The sequence below is a fragment of the Carassius carassius genome, chromosome 22 (assembly GCF_963082965.1).
Source record: "Carassius carassius chromosome 22, fCarCar2.1, whole genome shotgun sequence".
Lineage (NCBI taxonomy): Eukaryota > Metazoa > Chordata > Actinopteri > Cypriniformes > Cyprinidae > Carassius > Carassius carassius.
The window spans coordinates 24,318,134-24,339,905 of NC_081776.1; the positions used below are offsets into that span (position 1 = coordinate 24,318,134).

A 21,772-nucleotide genomic window follows, 5' to 3' on the forward strand; every position below is an offset into this window, starting at 1 on the left:
TATTTTATCAGTCATATATAATATACAAGTCTCAGTTGAATGTAACTGTCTAAAACCAGACTGTAAATCATATAAAATATTGTTTTTACTAATATATTTTCCAATTTGGTCATAGACAACTCTTTCCAATATCTTAGACATTGCACCCAAAACAGAGACAGGCCTGTAATTAGCCATATTTAACTTACAACCTTTCTTATATAGTGGTATAACTCTAGCACTCTTAAACTCCTTTGGTATTACTCCTTGTTCAACTGATAAATTTAATATATATGATACATATGGAGCAATTACTCTAGCGGAGTCCCTAAAAAATTTTGCAGGAATATTATCAATCCCAGAAGCTTTATTTGTTTTTATTTCATTTAAACATTTAAAAACCTCACTTTCAGTTACTGGTATCAACTTAAAAGAATCTTGAATAATTCCACGCTTCCCATAAAAAGATTTCACTTGTGTCTTGTTATAAACATCAGGCCTCTCTGGAAGTTGGTTATATAATTTTTTAGCTAATGATATGAAATAATGATTAAAAGTTTCAGCAACCTCCTTTGGATTAGAAATTAATACCTCCTCCACCTTTAGGTTGATATTTAGAGACTTTTCCTTAGAAGCATTTGAATAACCTAAATTCTTTAGCACACCCCATAGCTTTTTTGGCTCATGTCGATTTTCATTTATCTTATTTTTAAAATAATTTCTTTTTGCTTCTCTTATCAAACCCCTAACTTCATTTCTTCTTAATTTATAAATCTCAAAACTCCTAACTTCCAAATCATTTTTAAACTTTTTAAAACTATCATTCCTTAATTTAATCCTCTGTAATATATCATCATTAATCCAAGGTTCTGATCGCTGTTTAATTCTTACATTTTTATACGGAGCTACCCTGTCTAGTACCTTACTAAATACTTCCTTAAAACCCACCCAAGCTTTATCAACACCTTTACAATTCAATACTCAAGACCAATCAACTTTTCCCAGTAAGTCACAGAATAACTCTGGACAATAATATTTCATAGATCTCACGGATATTGTATTATGACCATAAAATTTCGTCTTCTTCACTTTTCTATATATATATATTAAACAATGATCACTTATACAACAATCCATGAAACCACTAGAGCCTATTTTTTTGTGTCAGATACTAATATCACATCAATAACAGACTGAGTTTTTGGCGTAATTCTAGTTGGCACCGTAATAATTTGTTTCAAAGCAAAAAATCACAAAAAATTTTAAAAGACTTATACATTACAGAGTCACTTTTTAACATATCTGTATTTAAATCCCCACAAATTATAACTTCGGAATCATGGTGTTTCACACAATCATTTAAGACCCCCTCCAACAATTCATAAAAATCCCTCTGATCCGGAGGACGATAAAGAGACCCAACTAAAATGGGCTTACAGTTCGGTAATAAAATGTCCACCCACACGGCCTCAATAGAAGCACTGACCAAATCATTTCTATCATTAAACATCAAATCCGATCTGACAAATACACAAACACCACCACCTTTACGATTTCTATCTCTTTTTATCAAATTGTAATTTGCTATTTCAATTTCAGAATCCAGAATCGAACCGTCCAACCAAGTTTCACTACACCCTAGTACCGACAAATTAAACTGCGAACATAACAGTCTTATCTCAGAGATCTTTGGAAGTATGCTCCTAACATTTAAATGAGCAATAATTAGACCATTTGTGGTCTTCCTTAAGTCAATACCACAAGCAACATCCTCCCGAAATGAGCTAACTGGCTCATCCCGATGCTTCTGCTGCTTTAACAAAACCTGTTCACGCAGCTGGTGGTCCTCGTGCTCCGGGCCAACCAACCTGGAGCAGGTCTCAGTTCCAGCAACCTGATGAATCACCTCCTGCCGTGACACATCTCTAGAATCCTCATGCAGAGAAGTAAAATTCTCCCAATGTTCAGCAATATAATTCCAACCCGCTGTAGCACCAGATCGTCGATCCTCCTGGCCAGACGCACTCAGCACATCCAAATAAGACTTCGAGTCGGCAAGGCTTCGCTGTTGATTATCTCTCGAGATGGGACCGGGACATTGATGTATATCACCGGACAGAAGTAAACACAGGAATATAATAGTCCCCTTATATCTCCGATTTCTATTTGCTCCACTCTTCCTCATACACGGAACTGACCACGAGTGGCAAATGAACGTCTCATAAACAATGTTTGAGCCGAAACCGAAAAACTTTTTTACGTTTCCACTTTCTTGCATCCAACATTTAAAATGCCCTTCAGTAGATTCCTTCTCACGATAAAATAAGATTAAAAAAACACTGACAAGTAGGAGAACTATTTGCACATAACATCTGCTTGCCGCCATCTTGCCAGATACGTGTGTGTGTGTGTGTGTGTGTGTGTGTGGGTGTGTAGACATACATTTGTGTAGTCCAGCTGTAATCCTCAACTCTCCTCCATGATCTACACTGTAAAACACACAGTGTCACATTCTGCAGATCACATACAATCAGTAAACATGCACACACAGCAGTGTCAACATACTTAAGTTTGTCCAATGAGCAGTTTGGATCTTCCAGTTTTTCAGAGAGCAGCTTCACTCCTAATTCTCCTGGGAGATTGTAGCTCAGATCCAGCTCTCTCAGGTGTGAGGGGTTTGAAGTCAGAGCTGAAGACACATAAAGACAGCCTTCCTCTGTCACCATACAGCCAGACAGTCTACAACACAGACAACACCAGAGAAGTTTGTCAATTAAAATAACACAGTGTAATTTTGTTTTGTTCAAAATGTACAGAATGTATAAAAATTAGTGGGTACTTCATCAATCCATATTCCAAAACATTGTTTTACCTTACATCACTTTGGCATACCCATAATTAAGTTTTTATATTCAGACAATTTCTGACCAAGCAGGACACAAACCACTGCAGAGTAGCTACTGCAGAGTAATTGAATTGTCATATATGAACAGAGCAAAGTAGCTCCAGCTACAGTGTTCTTCTGCAAGATGCATGCAGTTTTTTTATTAACTGCAAGAGTTAGTGAATTTTAAAGAGGTTTTGGTTATCTACAGGGATTTTTATATTATTTACACATAAGGTATAATTATAATAGACATTAACAATGGTTCAGATTAGAGCAAACACAACCAAGTACTGCCAAGACATTACAAGCATCCAAGGAGTAGGACACAATTGACGTTTAGTTTGATGAGAGCACATCTTTATCTGTGGTAAATACCTCAGTATGTTCAGTTGACATAGTGAACTTTTCAGACTTCTTGACAGTAGCTTCACTCCTGAATCCTGCAGATCATTGTTACTCAGGTCAAGCTCTCTCAGACAGGAGTATGATGACTGTAGTGCTGAAGACAATCTTTCACAACACTGACCAGTGATATTACAGGTGACCAACCTAAACAGAACAATAACGCAGTAAATCACAACACTTATAACTTCTGTCACAATATATGTCACTTTTTAAATGACACATTCTGACTGGCATTTGCAATGATCTCTTCTGCCTTAAGGTCTTAATTTCTATGGAAATTGTCGTTCTTCCAAAAGAAAAATTATATAGTTGTTAACTACTATAAGTCAATTATTTATGATTCCCTTTGAAGTCTGTGAGTCTGATGCTATGACAGTACTTGACACTACAATAAGTGACACTCTCTTTCTGCCTATTCAAAGTGAATACTTGTGTTAAATGAAGCAACATGATGAAATTCCTTGCTTCAGGGTGGCTGATATTTTGCAGAAGTCGTATACAGAAGAACATAGGGCCTTACTGTAGCTTCACTTCAACTGTGTTATTTTGCCACTGCATCAGTGCAGTGAGTGCTGATACTGAACCTAAAGCTTCAGTCTCTTCTCCACAAATGTGCATTAAAGAAAGGTTAGTTCCGGTCCAGTCAGAGAAGGTAGTGTGCATGCATCCTGGCAGTTAGCTTCTTAAATTGAAACTTGACTTGGTGGCTTTGTGAGTTTCACTTGTTTATCCACTGTGCTTTATTTGACAAACTCCAAGACTGATATAGCTCTGTTAATGTGGATGTTCCAGTGGATACCAGTTGATGCCTGTTATGGCCATCGCCACCCCATTTTGAGTGTTATGTATGAGACCTCTCCATTGCTAGTTCAACTCAAGAGTACCTTAACATATGTGGTGATGCAGTAGCTCCACTGCAGTGATGCGTGTGTTGCCTACGGTCACCCGCGGTTACGAGTCATCCAAAAATATTTTTAATGATATTCAGGTCAATTTCCAATATTACCATCTGTATAAGTGGCCATCAGCACATCAGCACTTATTTGCATCGTAATTCATTGTGAATACTGCATTTCTAGCAATCTCAGGATGTTCTGTAATTGGCAAACAAAGTTAAATCTTTTTTAATTTTTCTGATTATTCTTATTTTTCTTACTCAAATTATTCTTATTGTATTTTTCTAGTGCTAAAATAAATCACTTATATGATGTCTAAGTTTCTGTCTAGTGTTTTATAACTGAAAAAAACTATGCAGTGGTATGTTTACTGACTGTAATGATTTAAAACTTCCTATTCATCCGGAAGAAGGAGGAGGGAACCGGCGGACAATCAAACAACATTTTAATAATACAAAATAAACACAAAACAGCGCACCAGCCCCTCACGGACGACTGGTACGCTCAAATAAAACCAAAACACAACTAAAAGCCCAGGCCTGGTCCTCTCTCGTCCGTTACTGTCGTCGCTCCAGTTTTATATCCTTCCATCTCCTCCGTGGGCCTCGAGACCGGCGGGTCGAACAGGTGTAGCTCATCTCCAATCACTCCACCGGCCTCGCTCCCATGTCCCTCGGCCCCGCCCCACTCGTCACATAACCCCATCGCCCCTCGCAGGCCGGGGGGTACTCCTGAGACTGCGCTCTACCCCCCCCCCCTCCCTCCGGGGGACCGCTCACGGGGACCTGCGGGAACCTGGGGGTAGGACAGGCGAGGCGAGAGAAAAGGAGATGGAAGGAGGAGCGACAGAGATGAGAGAGGGGAGAGAGGAGAAAAAAAAAATTCCGGTTCCCAGACGCACTGCTGCTCGGCCCTCCACCGGCTGGGCGATCTCCTCCGCGGTGCCTGGCGGTGGCACTGGACGGCCCTCGGCGGACGGCACGACACCCCTCCGCCGCCCGGTGGACGGCGACGGCTCCTCCGGTTTTGGGCAGCCGGCAGGAGTCCCCCGTTCCCTGCCCCTCCGGATACCTTCACGGAGGCAGCAGGCTCCGGCCCCCTGGCGAACGGCGCCGACTCCTCCGCTCCCTCACGGACGGCAGCGGTCCCTCCTTATCGTGGGCGGTCGGCAGCGGGCTCGCCCGTCCCCGGCAACTCACTCCAGCCCACCGCCTCGAGCGTCCATGGCGGCATCCTCCTCGCCTGCTCGATGGCACCGCGGATTCACCACAGCGGCGAGGGATCTTCAGCAGCGCGTCCCTCCTTCTCCCGGGCTTCGGCACCACTGTAATGATTTAAAACTTCCTATTCATCCGGAAGAAGGAGGCGGGAACCGGCGGACAATCAAACAACATTTTAATAATACAAAATAAACACAAAACAGCGCACCAGCCCCTAACGGACGACTGGTACGCTCAAATAAAACCAAAACACAACTAAAAGCCCAGGCCTGGTCCTCTCTCGTCCGTCACTGTCGTCGCTCCAGTTTTATATCCTTCCATCTCCTCCGTGGGCCTTGAGACCGGCGGGTTGAACAGGTGTAACTCATCTCCAATCACTCCACCGGCCTCGCTCCCATGTCCCTCGGCCCCGCCCCACTCGTCACACTGACTATATAGTTTGTAGAAGCCTTCAATACTATTGGGAAATATTTTTTTTATATTTGGGGGTGGGGGGTCTAGACATAGTCTCAGAAAAATATTTGCAGGAGTCTTATTTTTCATGATATCTTTTTCAGATTTGAAATAGAAACTCATGAGACATGTGGCTTTCAACCCATTACTTTTCTAGATTGCTCCAGGACTCATTTCATGTATTTTTATATCAAATCAAAAATATTTAAGTGTGGTAAAAAAACATTTCAAGGCATTTCAGTGTCTATAACTTTTAATATTTTTGAGCATTATCAAATCTGGTTGATAAAAAGTAAAGCCCAAAGGGTCTTCTTTCCAAAGACACCAAAATTATGTTTGTAACACACTGAACTAGGAAACTGTTACAATTTTAAGTTAGGTAGAGCACTTCAGCTGTGAGTCCCATAATGGGGGGTCCTGGCTAACAGGTTAAATAGAGCAGCTACACCTCCACCTCTCCTAACAGTCCTGCAGACACTAATGAAATTAAAGTTACATTTATATTTAATCATTTAGCAGATGTTTTTTTCCAAAGCGACTTACAAATGAGAACAATAGAAGCAGTCAGGTCAACAAGAGAACAACAACAGTATACAAGTGCCATGACAAGTCTCAGTTAGTCTAGCACAGAATGCATAGCAAGTTTTTTTTTAATAAATGAAAAAACAAGAAAAGAAGGAAAAGTGCTAGTATTAGTTGGTTAAGTGCTGGCGAAAAAGATGAGTCTTTAGATGTTTCTTGAAAATGTGTAAAGACTCATTTTGAGATTGGGGGGTCATTCCACCAGCTGGGCACAGTCCAGGAAAAGGTCCGTGAAAGTGGTTTTGAACTTCTTTGGGATGGCACCACAAGGCATCGTTCACTTGCAGAGCGCAAACTTCTGGAGGGCACATAAGATTTAATCAGTGAGTTTAGGTATGTTGGTGCCGTGCCAGTGGTCGTCTTGTAGGCAAGCATCAGTACCTTGAATTTGATGCGAGCGGCTACTGGTAGCCACTGTGACCTGATGAGGAGAGGAGTAACGTGAGCTTTTTTTGGATCATTGAAGACAACCCTCACTTCTGCATTCTGGATCAGTTGCAGAGGCTTGACAGTAGGGTTGCACGATGTGTCATTTAAGCATCGATATCGCGATGTACGAATCCACGATAGTCACATCGCAGGATGTGCGATGTAGGCTGTTGTAGTTGATCCGTTATTCATTAACTGTACGGGCCAGCTGCTCCCGGCCCTTGACGAATGTGATTCGCTGAGAGCGCGTGAGAGAGAGAGCGCACGCGCGCGCGAGAGAGAGACAGAGGGAGAGAGAGCGAGAGAGCGAGCCACGGCCGCACGCTCACCGTGTTCAAACAACACGAGCACTATCTTGCTCTCTCTCCTTCGCGCATATTAATCAATTGACACGATGTTTAAAATGAGAATGTAAGTGTGCTCACCCCATTTTTGTTTGTAAGAAAAAATTAGATTAGATTTCCTATCGCAATATATATCGCAGAAAAATAAAATATCGTAATGTCATTTTTTCCCAATATCATGCAGCCCTACTTGACAGTACATGCAGGAAGGCCCACCAGGAGAGCATTACAATAGTCCAGTCTGGAGAGAACAAGAGCTTGGACAAGAAGTTGGGTGGCTTGCTCTGACTGGAAGGGTCGAATCTTCCTAATGTTGTAAAGGCAAATCTGCAGGACCGGGTCGTCGTAGCAATGTGGTCTGTGAAGCTTAACTGATGATCCATCACAACTCCTAGGTTTCTGGCAGTCCTCAAAGGAGTAATGGTTGATGAACCCAGCTGTATAGAGAAGTTTTGATGAAGCAATGGGTTAGCTGGAATCACCAGGAGTTCTGTCTTCGTAAGGTTAAGCTGAAGGTGATGGCTTCAGGCTGAAATGAGAGTAGCTACCGTCGGGTCATCTGGTTGGTATGAGAAGTAGAGTTGGGTGTCATCAGCGTAGCAGTGATAAGAAAAGACATGCTTCTGAATGACAGATCCTAATGATGTCATGTAGATGGAGAAGAGAAGTGGTCCAAGTACTGAGCCTTGAGGAACCCCAGTAGCAAGGTGTTGTGACTTAGAAACATCACCCCTCCAAGACACACTGAAGGATCTGTCAGAGAGGTAGGACTTAAGTTAGGAGGGGCTGCTTCATTGAGGATTGTTGCACTGCAGCTGTCTTCTAGCCATGTTTCATTTAGAAACATAAAATCCAGATTGTTTGTAGTTATAAAGTCATGATTAGAAATGATTTCTTTTTCAGTGAGCGAATGTTTAAAGATGCTAACTTGATGGCAGTGCTTTGTATCTTTACATCAATCTTAGTTTGATGCATAATAGGCCGCAGATTAGATGAGATTGCCCTTCGGCTTGAGAATACCCTAAGACTTTCTAGCACGTGATAAAACTGAAATAGAGAAAGCTACAGGCACACTGGGTTCCGAACCATATCACTGAGAGCTGCTATCAGTTGTTTTTGGTTCACCTTCAGCAGATAGAGGGTTTGGGCCCTGGCATAGTGGCAGAGGTCGGAGAGATCTCACAGGAGCAGGGCCCACAGGCTTTGGTGGTTGGGGGGCCCACCGTTTTTTTGTTGATATCTGAGGGCTTGCAGCGAATGAGTGAGAGAGTTTAGTCCCAGCATACACCAATTCCTCCATTTTATGTGAGAAGCACAGAAGTAGCGATGCTGGAGAGAGGGATAATGTGTCTGGTGAGATGGGCTGTGTCTCTGGTGTTTCCGGTGGCTGTGATATGTTGTCCAGGCTTTCCTGGCTGTTTTCCAGAAAGTCGTCCTTGGGTGCTGAATCTTGTAGCTGTTTTGATATATCAAAGTCTGTCTGTGAGGAGCTCTGTGGGCAGGGCTCAGCTGGGATAGTGTCCATCCGCAGTGCTTGTTTTGGCTGCATGGAGTTATCAGTGTCCTTGTGGGATATGTCAACCACATGATGACTCGGACCCGGTGTGTGTGTGCTGAATGAATTGACACACTCTGCTGAAGGATGACGGAGGGAAAAGTAGATATTGTCCTTAAGCACTCTAGCACCAAGTTTGTTTGGGTGGAAGCCATCCGGATTAAAAAGTTGTCTATGGCCCCAGAAAAGATTGGAGTTGTCAATGAAATTCACACCTTTTATACTGCAAGATCTTTGTAGCCATGTGTTCAGCCCAAGCAACCGTGAAAACATATTTGTCAAAGAGTTCACTGAAGTCATTCTTAAGGAGCTCTGACTGCTCTTTCCGAATATCATTCTTCCCCACATGGATGATGATTCGATTTGCTGGACCAGGAAGTGGGTCGGGTACAATATTTTTACTTTTTCTTTTTTTGCGGTCCGAGTTGCGGGCGGGTTAGTTGAAAACATCGGTCGGGTGCGGGTTGTTTATACATTGACCCGCGCATCTCTGCTCCACTGGTGACATAGTAGAAATCCCTTGGTCAGCAGAATCCTAAGAGGCACCAGATGGCTAAGGCCCTCTCACTTTGCTAATGTCCCATTTTGGGACCTTCGACTGGTATTAACCACAGTATTGTTTCACCAATATTTTCTTATTTTTGCATACATTATTACCATTACTTTAGATATCACAAGCTTGTATTGTAGCAAACTACATTATCAAAGGGTAGATTAACTCTACTTGGACTACATGAAATTATGAGTATCTTGTAGCTAGGTATTGTCCTTCAGGTGAGAAATAGCATAGTGAAGGTGATGGAGTAACATAAGTCTTTGGTCCAGGTGAAGCGGTATAGTAAAGCAAACACACATTCTCTGATTGAATGTTTGAGGGGCTCCAATTTACTTCAGCAGTGCTGCACTCATTGCCTGCTTTTTTTGTTGTTGACAACTTTACCTTATGAAAACACTTATCACCTCCAGGAAAAGAAGCAGGATAATTTGGACAGGGTCCTTGATCATTTCAGTCTGATCTTCATTTCAGATTGTAATGATTATTTTCAAAAATCAGCTTTGAAACATTTTTGAAAAAAAGGCATTTGAAAACAATATTTATGTCAGCCTTAACACATCCCATTTTATTAAAAAAATTAAAATATATAATGACTGTTTCAGTTGCATACAACAGCACTACAGTTACCAGATATGAGGGATGAGATGCTGCATTAATAGCTGACATAATGGAAACTTTGCCCAGATGTGACCATCTCAAAACTCTGTATAACACTGTCAAATCAAAATGGTTTAAGACATACTTTTTTGGGGGACATTAAATAATGTTGCAAATACCAATAAATTCACTACCACAGACCTTAGTTAATCCTAATTCATTATTCATTTAAATAATCCTGTGTCCATTACAAACCTCAGTATGTTTAGTTGACAATGTGAACTCTTCAGTCCATCTGAAAGTAGCTTCACTCCCGAATCCTGCAGGTCATTGTTACTGAGGTCCAGTTCTCTCAAATGGGAGTTTGATTGGAGAGCTGAAGACAAACTTTCACAGCACTCACCAGTCAATCTACAGCCTGGCAATCTGAACAAAACATAAATGATTAAATAATTAAAACTAGAGCACATGTAATAATTGCCAGTTGTACAGCTATACAACTTGTATAAATATAATCAGCATATATGAACAGTAATATAATGTGTGTAATGTGTGTATGTGTGTGTGTGTGAAGAAACAATAATTAAAAGATTTCATTTTTAGAGTAGCCATCATAGAGAGAGGAAAACCAATAAATGCATTTTTCAAAAACTTTCCAGGACATTCAATATGACTAACAGCTGCAATATTTCAGCAAATATACTCTTGAGGTCATGTTGTACATTTTGTGTTTATTTTTATAACAAAGCTTTTATTACTGATTTATTAGAACATTGTAAGGCTTTAGTCCAAAAACTAAAGGAGAAACTAAGATCAATTATGTCTATTGAAAAAAAAACCTAACCCTTAAACGGTATTCCAATAGATGGAAAACACAACCTAATATAAACAAAGCAAGAGAGGCCATTTCATCTATATTTTTTAACCTCTCATCATCACTCCAACCATACCAAACTCCTTGTATTCATCCAATTCATCCAATTTCTAGACGACTTCAACAAACCCGTAACTTTTGGTTCCAAAAACATGTCAAATCTGTTCTCCAACAATCAGGCATCCCAGCGGATAACTATTCCAGCCACTCTTTTCGCACTGGGGCAGCAACCTAAGCAGCTCAAAAAGGCCTCTCTAAGCATAAAATACAAGCTCTTGGCCAATAGTCTTTAGATGCTTTAAAAAGCTATATCAGGACCAATCAGTCCCACATTTAAAAACCCCACCAAGCCCTCATTTACTAAATAATATTAAAGTTAAAAAAAACTTTGCTTTTCCATCCGTCTACCGGCTAGGCTTACCCATCTGATGCCATGAGTATTGAACTCCTTTCAGATGCTGCAAAGCTTTTGAAGCTGGAACTTCACATTTATGCCACGTTCCAGGCAACCCATAACCCGTGTTTTTCCAACCTTAAACCTGTGAAAGTGCACTGGAATGGTAGTCAAACCCGTGAAAGGGTTCGCTCCCGTCAAGAAGCGTTATGAGCTCTCCTGATCAGGCTTGCCAAAACACGCTGCTTCTCATCCATCAGCTAGTAGCGCCATGAACTGCTCCTGTCGGAGTTTGTGTGGGCTCTCCCGGTCAAAAGACTAGTTTCTTCCTGAAACACCAGCCCCCCAAATTTTCAGTGCTCATTTTGGAGGGTTTATTTTTTTTTTAGGTTGGCTGTTCTTTGCTTTGTTGCTTTTGGGGGGGTACTCTGGGTCCAGGCCAAAATTCAGAGCTTGAAGCCCTGCTCTTGGACAGCTATTTATTATATGTAAGTATGAACTTGTGAAATTTTTGATTAACCAAATGCGGTAGGAGCACAATTAGTAATCAACCCAATTAGCAAGAGGCGTGTATATATAGACAGCAGACTTATCTCTGTTCCTTGACACTTTTTACAGCATCCTTCTGCCACCCCTTCTCTACTCAGGGTTTGGGCCAAAATTCCAAGCTTAGAGCCCTCCCCTTGGACAGCACACCAAATACGTATAACCTTTATTCTGTTTATTATATATAGGTTTGAACTCATGGAATTATTTAAAGGGAACATATGATGCGATTTCAGTTTTTTTCATGCAACACCATACCATCAGAGATGCAGGCTTCTGAACTGGGCACTGATAACAACTTGGGTTGTCCTTGTCCTCTTTTGTCTGGATGACATGACGTCCCAGTTTTCTAAAAAGAACTTCAAATTTGATTTGTCTGACCACAGAACAGTTTTTCAGTTTGCCACAGGCCATTTTAAATGAGCCTGCACTTCTGGATCATGTTTAGATATGGCTTCTTTTTTGACCTATAGTGTTTTAGCCGGCAACGGCGAATGGCATGGTGGATTGTGTTCACCGACAGTGTTTTCTGGAAGTATTCCTGAGCCCATGTTGTGATTTCCATTACAGTAGCATTCCTGTATGTGATGCAGTGCTGTCTAAGTGCCTGAAGATCACGGGCATCCAGTATGGTTTTCCGGCCTTGACCCTTACGCACAGAGATTGTTCCAGATTCTCTGAATCTTTGGATGATATTATGCACTGTAGATGATAACTTCAAACTCTTTGCAATTTTTTTTTGAGGAACTCCTTTCTGACATTGCTTCACCACAGCATTGGGGGAATTGATCCTCTGCCCATCTTGACTTCTGAGAGACACAGCCACTCTGAGAGGCTATTTTTATACCCAATCAGGTTGCCAATTAACCTAATAATTTGCAAATGCGTCCTCAAGCTATTACTTATATGTATTTTACTTTTTTGGCTTCTTGTTGCTACCTGTCCCACATCATTTTTGGAATATGTAGCTCTCATGAAATCCAAAATGAACCAATATTTGGCTTGAAATTTCAAAATGTCTCACTTTCAACATCTGATATGTTATCTATGTTCTATTATGAATAAAATATGAGATTTGTAAATGATCCCATTCCTTTTTTGCTCACTATTTGTACAGTGTCCCAAATTTTTTGGAATCGGTTTTGAATATCACAAACCTATTTTCAAGTTACAAGCGCTCAGTTAAAAAAAATACATAATTATTCACACTTACAGGTTGTGATTCAAAGGTGCAAGATGATCCAAATATTTTGGGTATTGCCCCAATTCTTAATGATTAAGTGTTTTGCAAATCCTTAATTAAACTCTTGAAAGATTTGAGATGCTAATGTGCTGTCATTGTAACACCATTGTGTTGCAACGCAATCAACAGATGTCCCCACTGGACATGACAAAGTGACAGTTGCTCACATTCAGTATAGGCACATTGTAAAATAAATTTCCACCACTGACTCTACACATCCTTATCCTTTGAGAGTATATTAAAAAGTTGTTTGCTTTCACAGCACAGAAAACAGCCAATGATGATCACTATGTGTAACAAATGTGTTACAAACCTATGTAGAGTTCTGCAGAAAATCACAATGTAATTAATGATGACTCATTTTGGACAGTTCAAAATCTGTTCTTTCCATCCGTAGATAACTACATTTGTAAAACTTTTACATTTGCGACCAGCTATATTACACACTACATGAAATGTTATCTCTGTAAAAGCTTAATGGGCCACTTTAAAGTTAATATGTATAAAACATAATAAAGCTAATACAAATATAATACAGTAGGTGGCCAATCAGAGTGTGCTTTCTACCACACCCAACGCTGCTACTGCACAGTGCATTTTCAGCTTTTGACCCCTGAGTGGTGCTTTAACCAGAAGTTATCAAACAAATGCATTAAAGCACATATTCGCAAATAGCCATCAGCTTTGCCTCTTCAATGTGTTATATTTGCCGGCTGCAGTCGGGGAAAATGAAAGGAAAAGTAAAATGTAAATGTAGTTAAAATATTTGTTATTAACAAATTTAAATTAAATCTAGCCATGATTTAGCGAAATCACTGGAACTGAAAAGAATAGATGTATTAATAAAATGTCCTCAAGTTTAAACCATAGACTGTATAAAAACATGGACGTAGTGACTGTGACGTCACCCGTGGATTCCTGAAGAGCGTTTTTGAATCGCAAAGTGGGCGGAGCGGGCTGTCGCCATCTTTGCAGTGCTTCACCAAAAAGGGCAAAAAGGCGGGAGCTGGATGCCCACCTAGCTCGACAGCGGTGACAGCACCGGCAATCCACCTGTCACTCAAGTGGCCATTTAATCTTGATCAATAACAACTAATTATCAATGATTTGGAGTGTCATTGGCATTAGATCACTTTAAAACATCAAATAGCCTTCAATTTACTGGTTATAATTGCTTTGTCTTGGTTGTAGACTTATCCCATACTGTAATCTAAAAGAAATGTGCTCTATTATTATACATATTCCAGTGATGGTGTGAAAAATTATTAATGCACATGCATTAAAGGGAGGTGCCCTTGTGATCATCTTTTCCTGATAATGAAATAACTTAAAATTGGGGTGCCTCACATACATGAAAAATATATCAACAGAAAGCTTGAAACGTCTTTTAGACGAACCAATTCAAAATGAAAGCAAATACTCCCTGATTATGTAATCTGTGGAGGTTGCATTTCTCTCTAAAAAAAAAAAAAATTGTTAGACCTATTAAATTTTTTTGAGAATGGTCAACCCTTTTCCATTCTGCAGATATTGTTGCTTCTGGTTTGTGCATTGTAAATCACATAAAGTCTCCAAACTATGTTGTCTCCCAAAAAATTTAGTTTAACATGTTCAGGCAGACAGAGACGGCACAAAGCACATCAGGTTTATTTTCTCTATTTCACAGAAGCACAACGTTTTTTTGCTATTCATGTGAGTGTACACAAAAAAAAGGGTACACCATTTACAGTTTCGAATGAAATATTAGTTTTATCTGTATGAGCAAAAATGACGGCGTACTTCAATTTGTTTCCACTGTTATGAAGAACTGAATGAAGGAATTGCACTGGCGCCTCGTATTAACTTCCACTCTCCACGCAAACACTTAGATATACATCTAACAGTGCACTTTTAAATGTTTAAACTAATATTAAGATGGTCCTGGTGGTAGTTTTGTGAACGATTTTAACACGTGACTGACTTGCAGTTAATGCCGTGGCCCGCGGCGGTATTAGGCAATTTGGTTGGCCACCTGCTGTATGTTCAATCTAGAAATCAACTTTTGTTCCAAGGAGCTATGATATAGTGACAGACCCCTCTATTACCAAACTTTGTTGTGTGCATTACAAACTTGGTTAAACCACTGTGGTTAAACTGTAGTGATTTGCAGTACATATTTATGCATTTAGCAGATGCTCTTATCCAAAGCGAATTACAGTGCATTCAGACTAACATATTTTTTTACCTAACGTGTTCCCTGGGAATCAAACCCACAACCTTGCGCTGCTAACGCAATGCTCTACAACTTGAGCCACAGAAACACAGTGATTACATATAAAGGTAATCACTCGATAAAAAGAATACCAAAAATGGTTAAGCAACCTCCGTTGCATCACTTGAGGTAGACTGGCCCATTCTTTTTTGCAAATGGTTCATGAAACAATCTGATCCAGAACAACTCACTTAATCTGTGATTGGGTTCTGAGAATTTAATTCATCAACATATTTCAGCATATTGAATAAACCAATGTAAAACTCAAACCTCAGTATGTTCAGTTGACAGTCTGAACTTTTCAGTCCAACAGACAGCAGCTTCAATCCTGAATCCTGCAGGTCATCATTATGCAGGTCCAGCTCTCTCAGATGTGAGTTTGACGATTGCAGAGCTGAAGACAAACTTTCACAGTGCTGATTAGAAAGATGACATCCAGCAAGTCTGTAACGAAGGATAACAATGCAGTGAAGTAGTGATAGGTGGCTAATGATCATTCTAATTGTCATCTGAAAACCTAAATCCTATCTAAAAGTCCATGACAAACAACCACAGTTCCCTGGCAACGGATCTTTGACAGACTCATTGTGAATATGAAAGCCCACTAGAGTATCATAGATTAATTAATTTATTTTTGTTAAATCACTTCAAAAGTTTTATTCTGATATTATTTCCAAGATATAAGGCCAAGTTTAAGATTCTGCAAGAATATCTAAGGAGCACTCAGTTTCTGAGTCAAGCTGTGCTAACTGGACTTTTCTTCCCGCATTTGTACTGGCAGACTGGCGGGGAGACTTATTGTGAAGATGCAAGTCTTAAAGGCCATGTTGCAGGTTAACCACCACTTTCGATTAATGGGTACATAAATCACTCAAGATATGTATATCATTTTTAAAATGTCTCAAAAATAGTCTTAAAGACCTATTTTTTAAGTTTTTGGTATTAACAGTTTTTTTATGCAACTCGGCGATGACGTCACATTGGGGAGAAGTCGAGGAAAGGTAGCCTCAGCCTAGTATGATGCCGCGTTCCAGGCAACCCGTAACCCGTGTTTTTCCAACCTTAACGCGAAACAACAATGACAGCCCCTACGGATAATACTGCCTACGGATGCAGTTTATGCAAGTGGCACAGGTGGAAAAAATGATTTTAGGTCAATGTACCGTTGCAATAAAATAAAAATATCTAGTTACAATTCCTTGCGCTCAGAAAGTTTGGCGTAACTTGCCTGGAACGGTACAAAGTCGTTAGTCGTGGTATGAAATAGTGATTACGAGCTCAAAAACCTGCCTGGAACGCAGCATCAGAACTAACGTTATAGCGACTGACTGGGATGAGGAAGAGGTGGCAAGAGCCAACATGTATGATGACCTGCAGCTGTGTAATTTCGATTGAGCCAGACGTGAGAGAGCAAATGAGGAATTGCCAAGAACTGATGTTCGTCAAAGCTTATTAAATGCATGGTCCGAGGAGTGGAGAGTTGGTGAAGTGTCCTGGTGAGTTGCTATCGTTTAGCATCGCAGCAATGAGCACTGGAGCTAGTCTACGAGCAGCAGTGCACAATAACGACACACACACACACACACACACACACACACACATACATATATATATATATATATATATATATATATATATATATATATATATATATATAATTTTTTTATTTTTATTTTTTTTTACTGTCATTGAGTAGCACAGAGTGAAAAATCAACGTTTTCTTTATATCTAGTGGCAGTGATCATGACGTTAGTTCAGATAAGTACCGGTAGCCTTTGTCATAGTGTCGTAGAACTGGTAAACGTTGTCTTTGTCATCTAGAAATAGAAGGCATCATGCTAGCTATATGGGCGTTTTTAAGCGTTTATCTCTTCCTCCGGTGAAAATGTTGTTGCAAACGTAGCCGCGTGTGTGTCGCTGTGTTTGGCAGGTGCTTGTGTGGGTGCTGTCCCATGGAAACTGCGTTGGAAAGCTTGTGCTGTAGGGAAGTGAGTGCGTTTGGGTCGCTGTTGGTCGATATCTATCTATCTATCTATCTGTCTGTCTATCTATATATCTAGTCTATCTATCTATCTATATCTATGTATTTATCTATAATCTGCGCTATCTGAATACTCTCGTCTACTACTCGTCTCTCTCTAGTCACTCTCAATGCTCTCAAGCCGGGCTTTGGTAAATTCTCTCCCCAACGTGACGTGATGCAATGCATTATGGGGGAAAGGAGACCGCTGTAAGATAGTACCTACTTTTTCGTATTATATTCCGTTTTGTGATACCCAACAACATAAAATACAATGGATAACAGTTTAAATGTTTATTACCAACAAGCAAATTGCAGAAATTCGTAAAAAAAATTTACCCTGCAACACGGCCTTTAAGAGTATGTTAAATTGGCAGGTACACGTTAAACACATGTATAGACATTTCTTCATTGTCTTGTATGAATTATTTTAATGTTACTTGCTCACTTTCCCAGTAAAGCTGTGTTAACTAGTATTTACCTCCGGGAGCTCGAGACTCGATGGCTCAGTGGGGAGACTCGTAAAGACAAAAAGCCGTATAAGTGCGTTAAATTGTAAGGTCAACTTTAAAACACGTAATCACCTGTTTTATACTAATGTTATTTGCAAGGTATACATATGTTTGCCTTAATAAATGTCTGTAAGAACATTGGGTTGGACTATATTTTTGTAATTTCATCAGGTTAATACTGGTGCTTCAGCTAGAGATTATGTATGTGGGGTATCTGGTGTCTGCAGTGAAAGAAGACTTGATGAATTGTTTAAATTGGGTTTCTAGATTTAGTAATGGCATTCAGTCTTGCTATGTGACATACCTGTCCCTGATGCAACACTGTTATACTGCATTTCTGTATAATATTGATGGTTTCTGTAACCATGGCATCATAATGATGGTATTAAATGGTGGATTAACACCACTGAAGGCCTAGGTGTGAAACGCGCAGCTCACTACTGATATATATATATATATATATATGGAATACTTCTGTTTGCTTTTACTTACCTTTACATCTGTTTATAATTAAATAGAAATCTGTTTATTAAAAAAAAATACTCACATAGCTTTTTTGCAGTTAATTACAGCTGGTATCAGTCTCCTTCTTCCCACATTTGATGTGTTGTATTTCATCAGATCCAATTCCTCTAGCACCTCCTCTGACATTTGAAGAATGTAGGTTATTGCTGAGCAGTGACCAGGGGAGAGTTTATTCTCTGAATGTTTGCCAGATTTCACAAACTCCTCAATCTCTTTGTACAAAGTACTATCATTTACTTCAAGAAGACAGAGGAACAGACTGATGGATCTCTCAGCTAAGAGACCATAACTTTCTTTAATTTTATCTTTAATGTACTGTGTGATTTCTCTGATGGTCTCTGAGCTGTTTTCTGTTTGTGTCAGTAAATCATCTAAGAGTCTTTGATTGGACTCCAGTGAGATACCCAACAGGAATCGCAGAAAAAGATCAAGGTAACCGTTTTTACTCTGAAGAGTTTTAGAAACTGCTGATTTTAGAAGCTCACACAAAGATAATGGCTTAGACGTGCAGCTCTCATGTCTGCTATCCAGAAAAAACTGCAATGACTCCATTCTCTTCATTAGACAGGAGTAAAATACATAGAAAGCAGCTAGAAACTCCTGAAAGCTCCGATGTATGAAGCAATAGACCTTCCTGTGCTGAATCACAGATTCTTCCTTAAAGATTTCAGTGCAAATCCCAGAATACACTGAAGCCTCGTTGATGTCTATGCTGCTCTCAATCAAGTCCTCCTCATAGAACATCACATTGCCCTTCATCAGTTGTTTGAATGCCAGATCAGCAAGTTTCACAATCACTTCTCTGTTGGACTGCACTAGTTTCCCTGGATCTCTCTCTTCATACTTCTGATTCGTCATGCTTACCTGAATAAGCAGGAAGTGGATGTACATTTCGGTCAGAGTTTTAGGGATTTCTGCACTGTCTTTGTGTTTTATGATGTCTTGTAGCACAGTGGCTGAGATCCAGCAGAAGACTGGGATGTGGCACATGATCTGGAGGCTTCTTGCTCCTCTGATATGTGAGATGATTCTGCTGGCTTGATGCTCGTCACTGATTCTCTTCCTGAAATACTCCTCCTTCTGAGGCTCATTGAATCCCTGTATTTCTGTCAGACGGTGGATATATTTGGAGGGGATCTGATTGGCTGCTGCTGGTCTGGAGGTGATCCAGATGAGAGCAGAGGGAAGCAGCTTTCCTTTCATCAGGTTTGATATCAACACACCCACTGATGAAGTCTCAGTCACATCACAAACTTCCTGATCATCTGAAAACATCAGTGTGATTCTGCTTTCATCCAGACCATCAAAGATGAACACAACTTTACACTCCTCATAAATCTGTGAGTCCAGATCTTGAAGTTCAGGATGAAAGTCCAGCAGAAGTCTGTGAAGACTGTACTGATGATCCCGGATCAGGTTCAGCTCTCGAAATGCAAGCACAAACATGAAATCTACATCCTGATTGGCTTTTCCCTCGGCCCAGTCCAGAATGAACTTCTGCACAGAGACCGTTTTTCCGATTCCAGCGATGCCTTTAGTAAGAACAGTCTTTACTCTGTCTTTCTCCTCAAATCCTGGTTCAGTTATAAGTTTAAAGATGTCATTGCAGCAGATTGCAGTGTCTTGGGAGTCTTGTGTTCTGGGAGTTTTCTCCATCTGTAAAACCTCATGTTCTTCGTTCACTCCTTCTCTCTCTCCCTCTATGATGTAAAGCTGTGTGTAGATGCTGTTTAAGAGGGTTTGATTCTCTTGTTTTTTGATTCCTTCAAATAAGCTCTCATACTTTTTCTTCATACTGGTTTTGTGTTGGTCTTTGACTCTCTGTAGTTTATTATTAACTGGTAGGTGACAATCCTGTTCTATCTCTCCAGTCTGTTCATCTCTATCCATACTGCAGAAACAAGAAGAAAAACACAAATAATGAATGAGGGCACAAGCAGCAAGATCTAGTGAAGCCATGAAATCAACATTCATAGTAGTAAACCATACAAATTTAAAAATGTTTTGAAAAAGGATATGACTTAATGAAGCCTTAGCTGAAATCATGTGACTTGGTCAATTTTATAAAAGCTCTGTGTCATTTTTAAAGCTTTATGAAGCAGTGTTTTGAAGCTTCCCTTCACTGTCACAAGGTGCATAACCAGTGCCGTCGCTCTCTACACGCAGAGTACGCAGTCTGCGTAGGGCACCAACTCCCAGAGGGGGCACCATCCCAGTTGCTCAAAAAAAAAAAAAAAAAAAAAAAACCTTCCGCCACGTTTTCGGCTGAATGTTCATAATTGATGGATGAACATCTATGTCCGGGTAAAGGACATCAGCAATCCCGCACAGAGAAAAGAAAACTAAAGAAAGTAAAAAAAAAAAAAAAAAAAAAAAAGTTGGCTTGACGTTAGATGTTCCAGAGTCTCAAATTTAGGGACCGTCTCTAAAGTTACATGCGATATTGGTATACACTTTTCTAACATCAGTAGCATTTGAGGAGAATGACTTACATTCATAAAAACAACTCTAATTGTTCATCTAGGTGACAGCCGTAAAGCACAATTTATTGAATGTTGGATATTTATTAAAGTAAATTATGCTACTTTTTCACATGGGCTCAAACGCAAATTTGAAACTCAATAGCATTTGAGGAGAAAGACTTGCAGTCATAAAACAATTGTAATGTGTTCATTTAGGTTTCAGATACAATGCACACCTTATACATTTTTAATATATATTAAAATAAATTATAAATCATTTAGGTAAAAAATAGGCCCATTTATCACTTTCAGGCACATTCCTGTGTACGTTTTTTTTTTTTTTTTTACGAAAATTACCCATGGTTTTAACAATAACACCGCAAATCATCGTTCTTGTTGCCATGGTAACTGCAAATTACCACCTTTTGGCCACCTTTTTGCTATAGATGACACAGCCTTTATAATTTCTTCAACAAAAACATGCATATCACAACCCTTACAAAAATAAACCATGGTTTTATCATAGTAAAACTGCTTTCCTTTTTTTTCTTTTTTTCCTAATTTCCTTTTGCTTGATTTCTTAATGCTTGAGACTATAAAATAAATTAGAGTCATAATAAAGTTATAGCCATAGGTAAATGTCAAGAGCTACAATTGTAATTTGAAAATAATACAATTTATTCATTTAGTTTTTTATTTGATTAAAGTTATTTTTTCACCCCCATAGTAAGTGTTTTTTTCATCATCATATTTGAGGAAGGGGGGCACAACAATACAATCCTGCTTAGGGCACCCATTTGGCCAGCAGCAGCCCTGTGCATAACTTCCTCATTTGGCCATAAAACTGGACTAAGGTCATCAGTGACATTTATTGATTAAATGGATGTTAAACTTAAAATTAGACTCATCTAAAAAATTATCATTTGCTCTCGTAAAATAAAGTTAAGTTAAAATAAAACATTTGACATTAAGCGTTAGGGAGTGATTTATTGTATGTGAATGAGGATCTGCTGACTAGGGCTAGGCATTGAGTTCGATACGT

The 21,772-nt window shown here is 39.7% G+C and overlaps 1 protein-coding gene across 4 annotated transcripts in view; it reads right to left on the minus strand.

The window, feature by feature from the left end:
* The window catches only part of LOC132099125 (NACHT, LRR and PYD domains-containing protein 3-like), a 44,139-nt gene that overhangs the window by 2,647 nt on the left and 19,720 nt on the right, over nt 1-21,772 (minus strand). For 3 of the 4 annotated variants that reach the window (XM_059505579.1, XM_059505578.1, XM_059505577.1), the window contains 6 exons: nt 18,291-20,159; nt 15,482-15,655; nt 10,159-10,329; nt 3,242-3,415; nt 2,545-2,718; nt 2,422-2,468 (listed from right to left, as the gene is read on the minus strand). In XM_059505579.1, coding sequence (XP_059361562.1) covers nt 2,422-2,468; nt 2,545-2,718; nt 3,242-3,415; nt 10,159-10,329; nt 15,482-15,655; nt 18,291-20,159 — 2,609 coding nt within the window. The remainder of the gene's footprint in view (nt 1-2,421; nt 2,469-2,544; nt 2,719-3,241; nt 3,416-10,158; nt 10,330-15,481; nt 15,656-18,290; nt 20,160-21,772) is intronic. The other variant, XM_059505580.1, reaches the window with a different exon arrangement.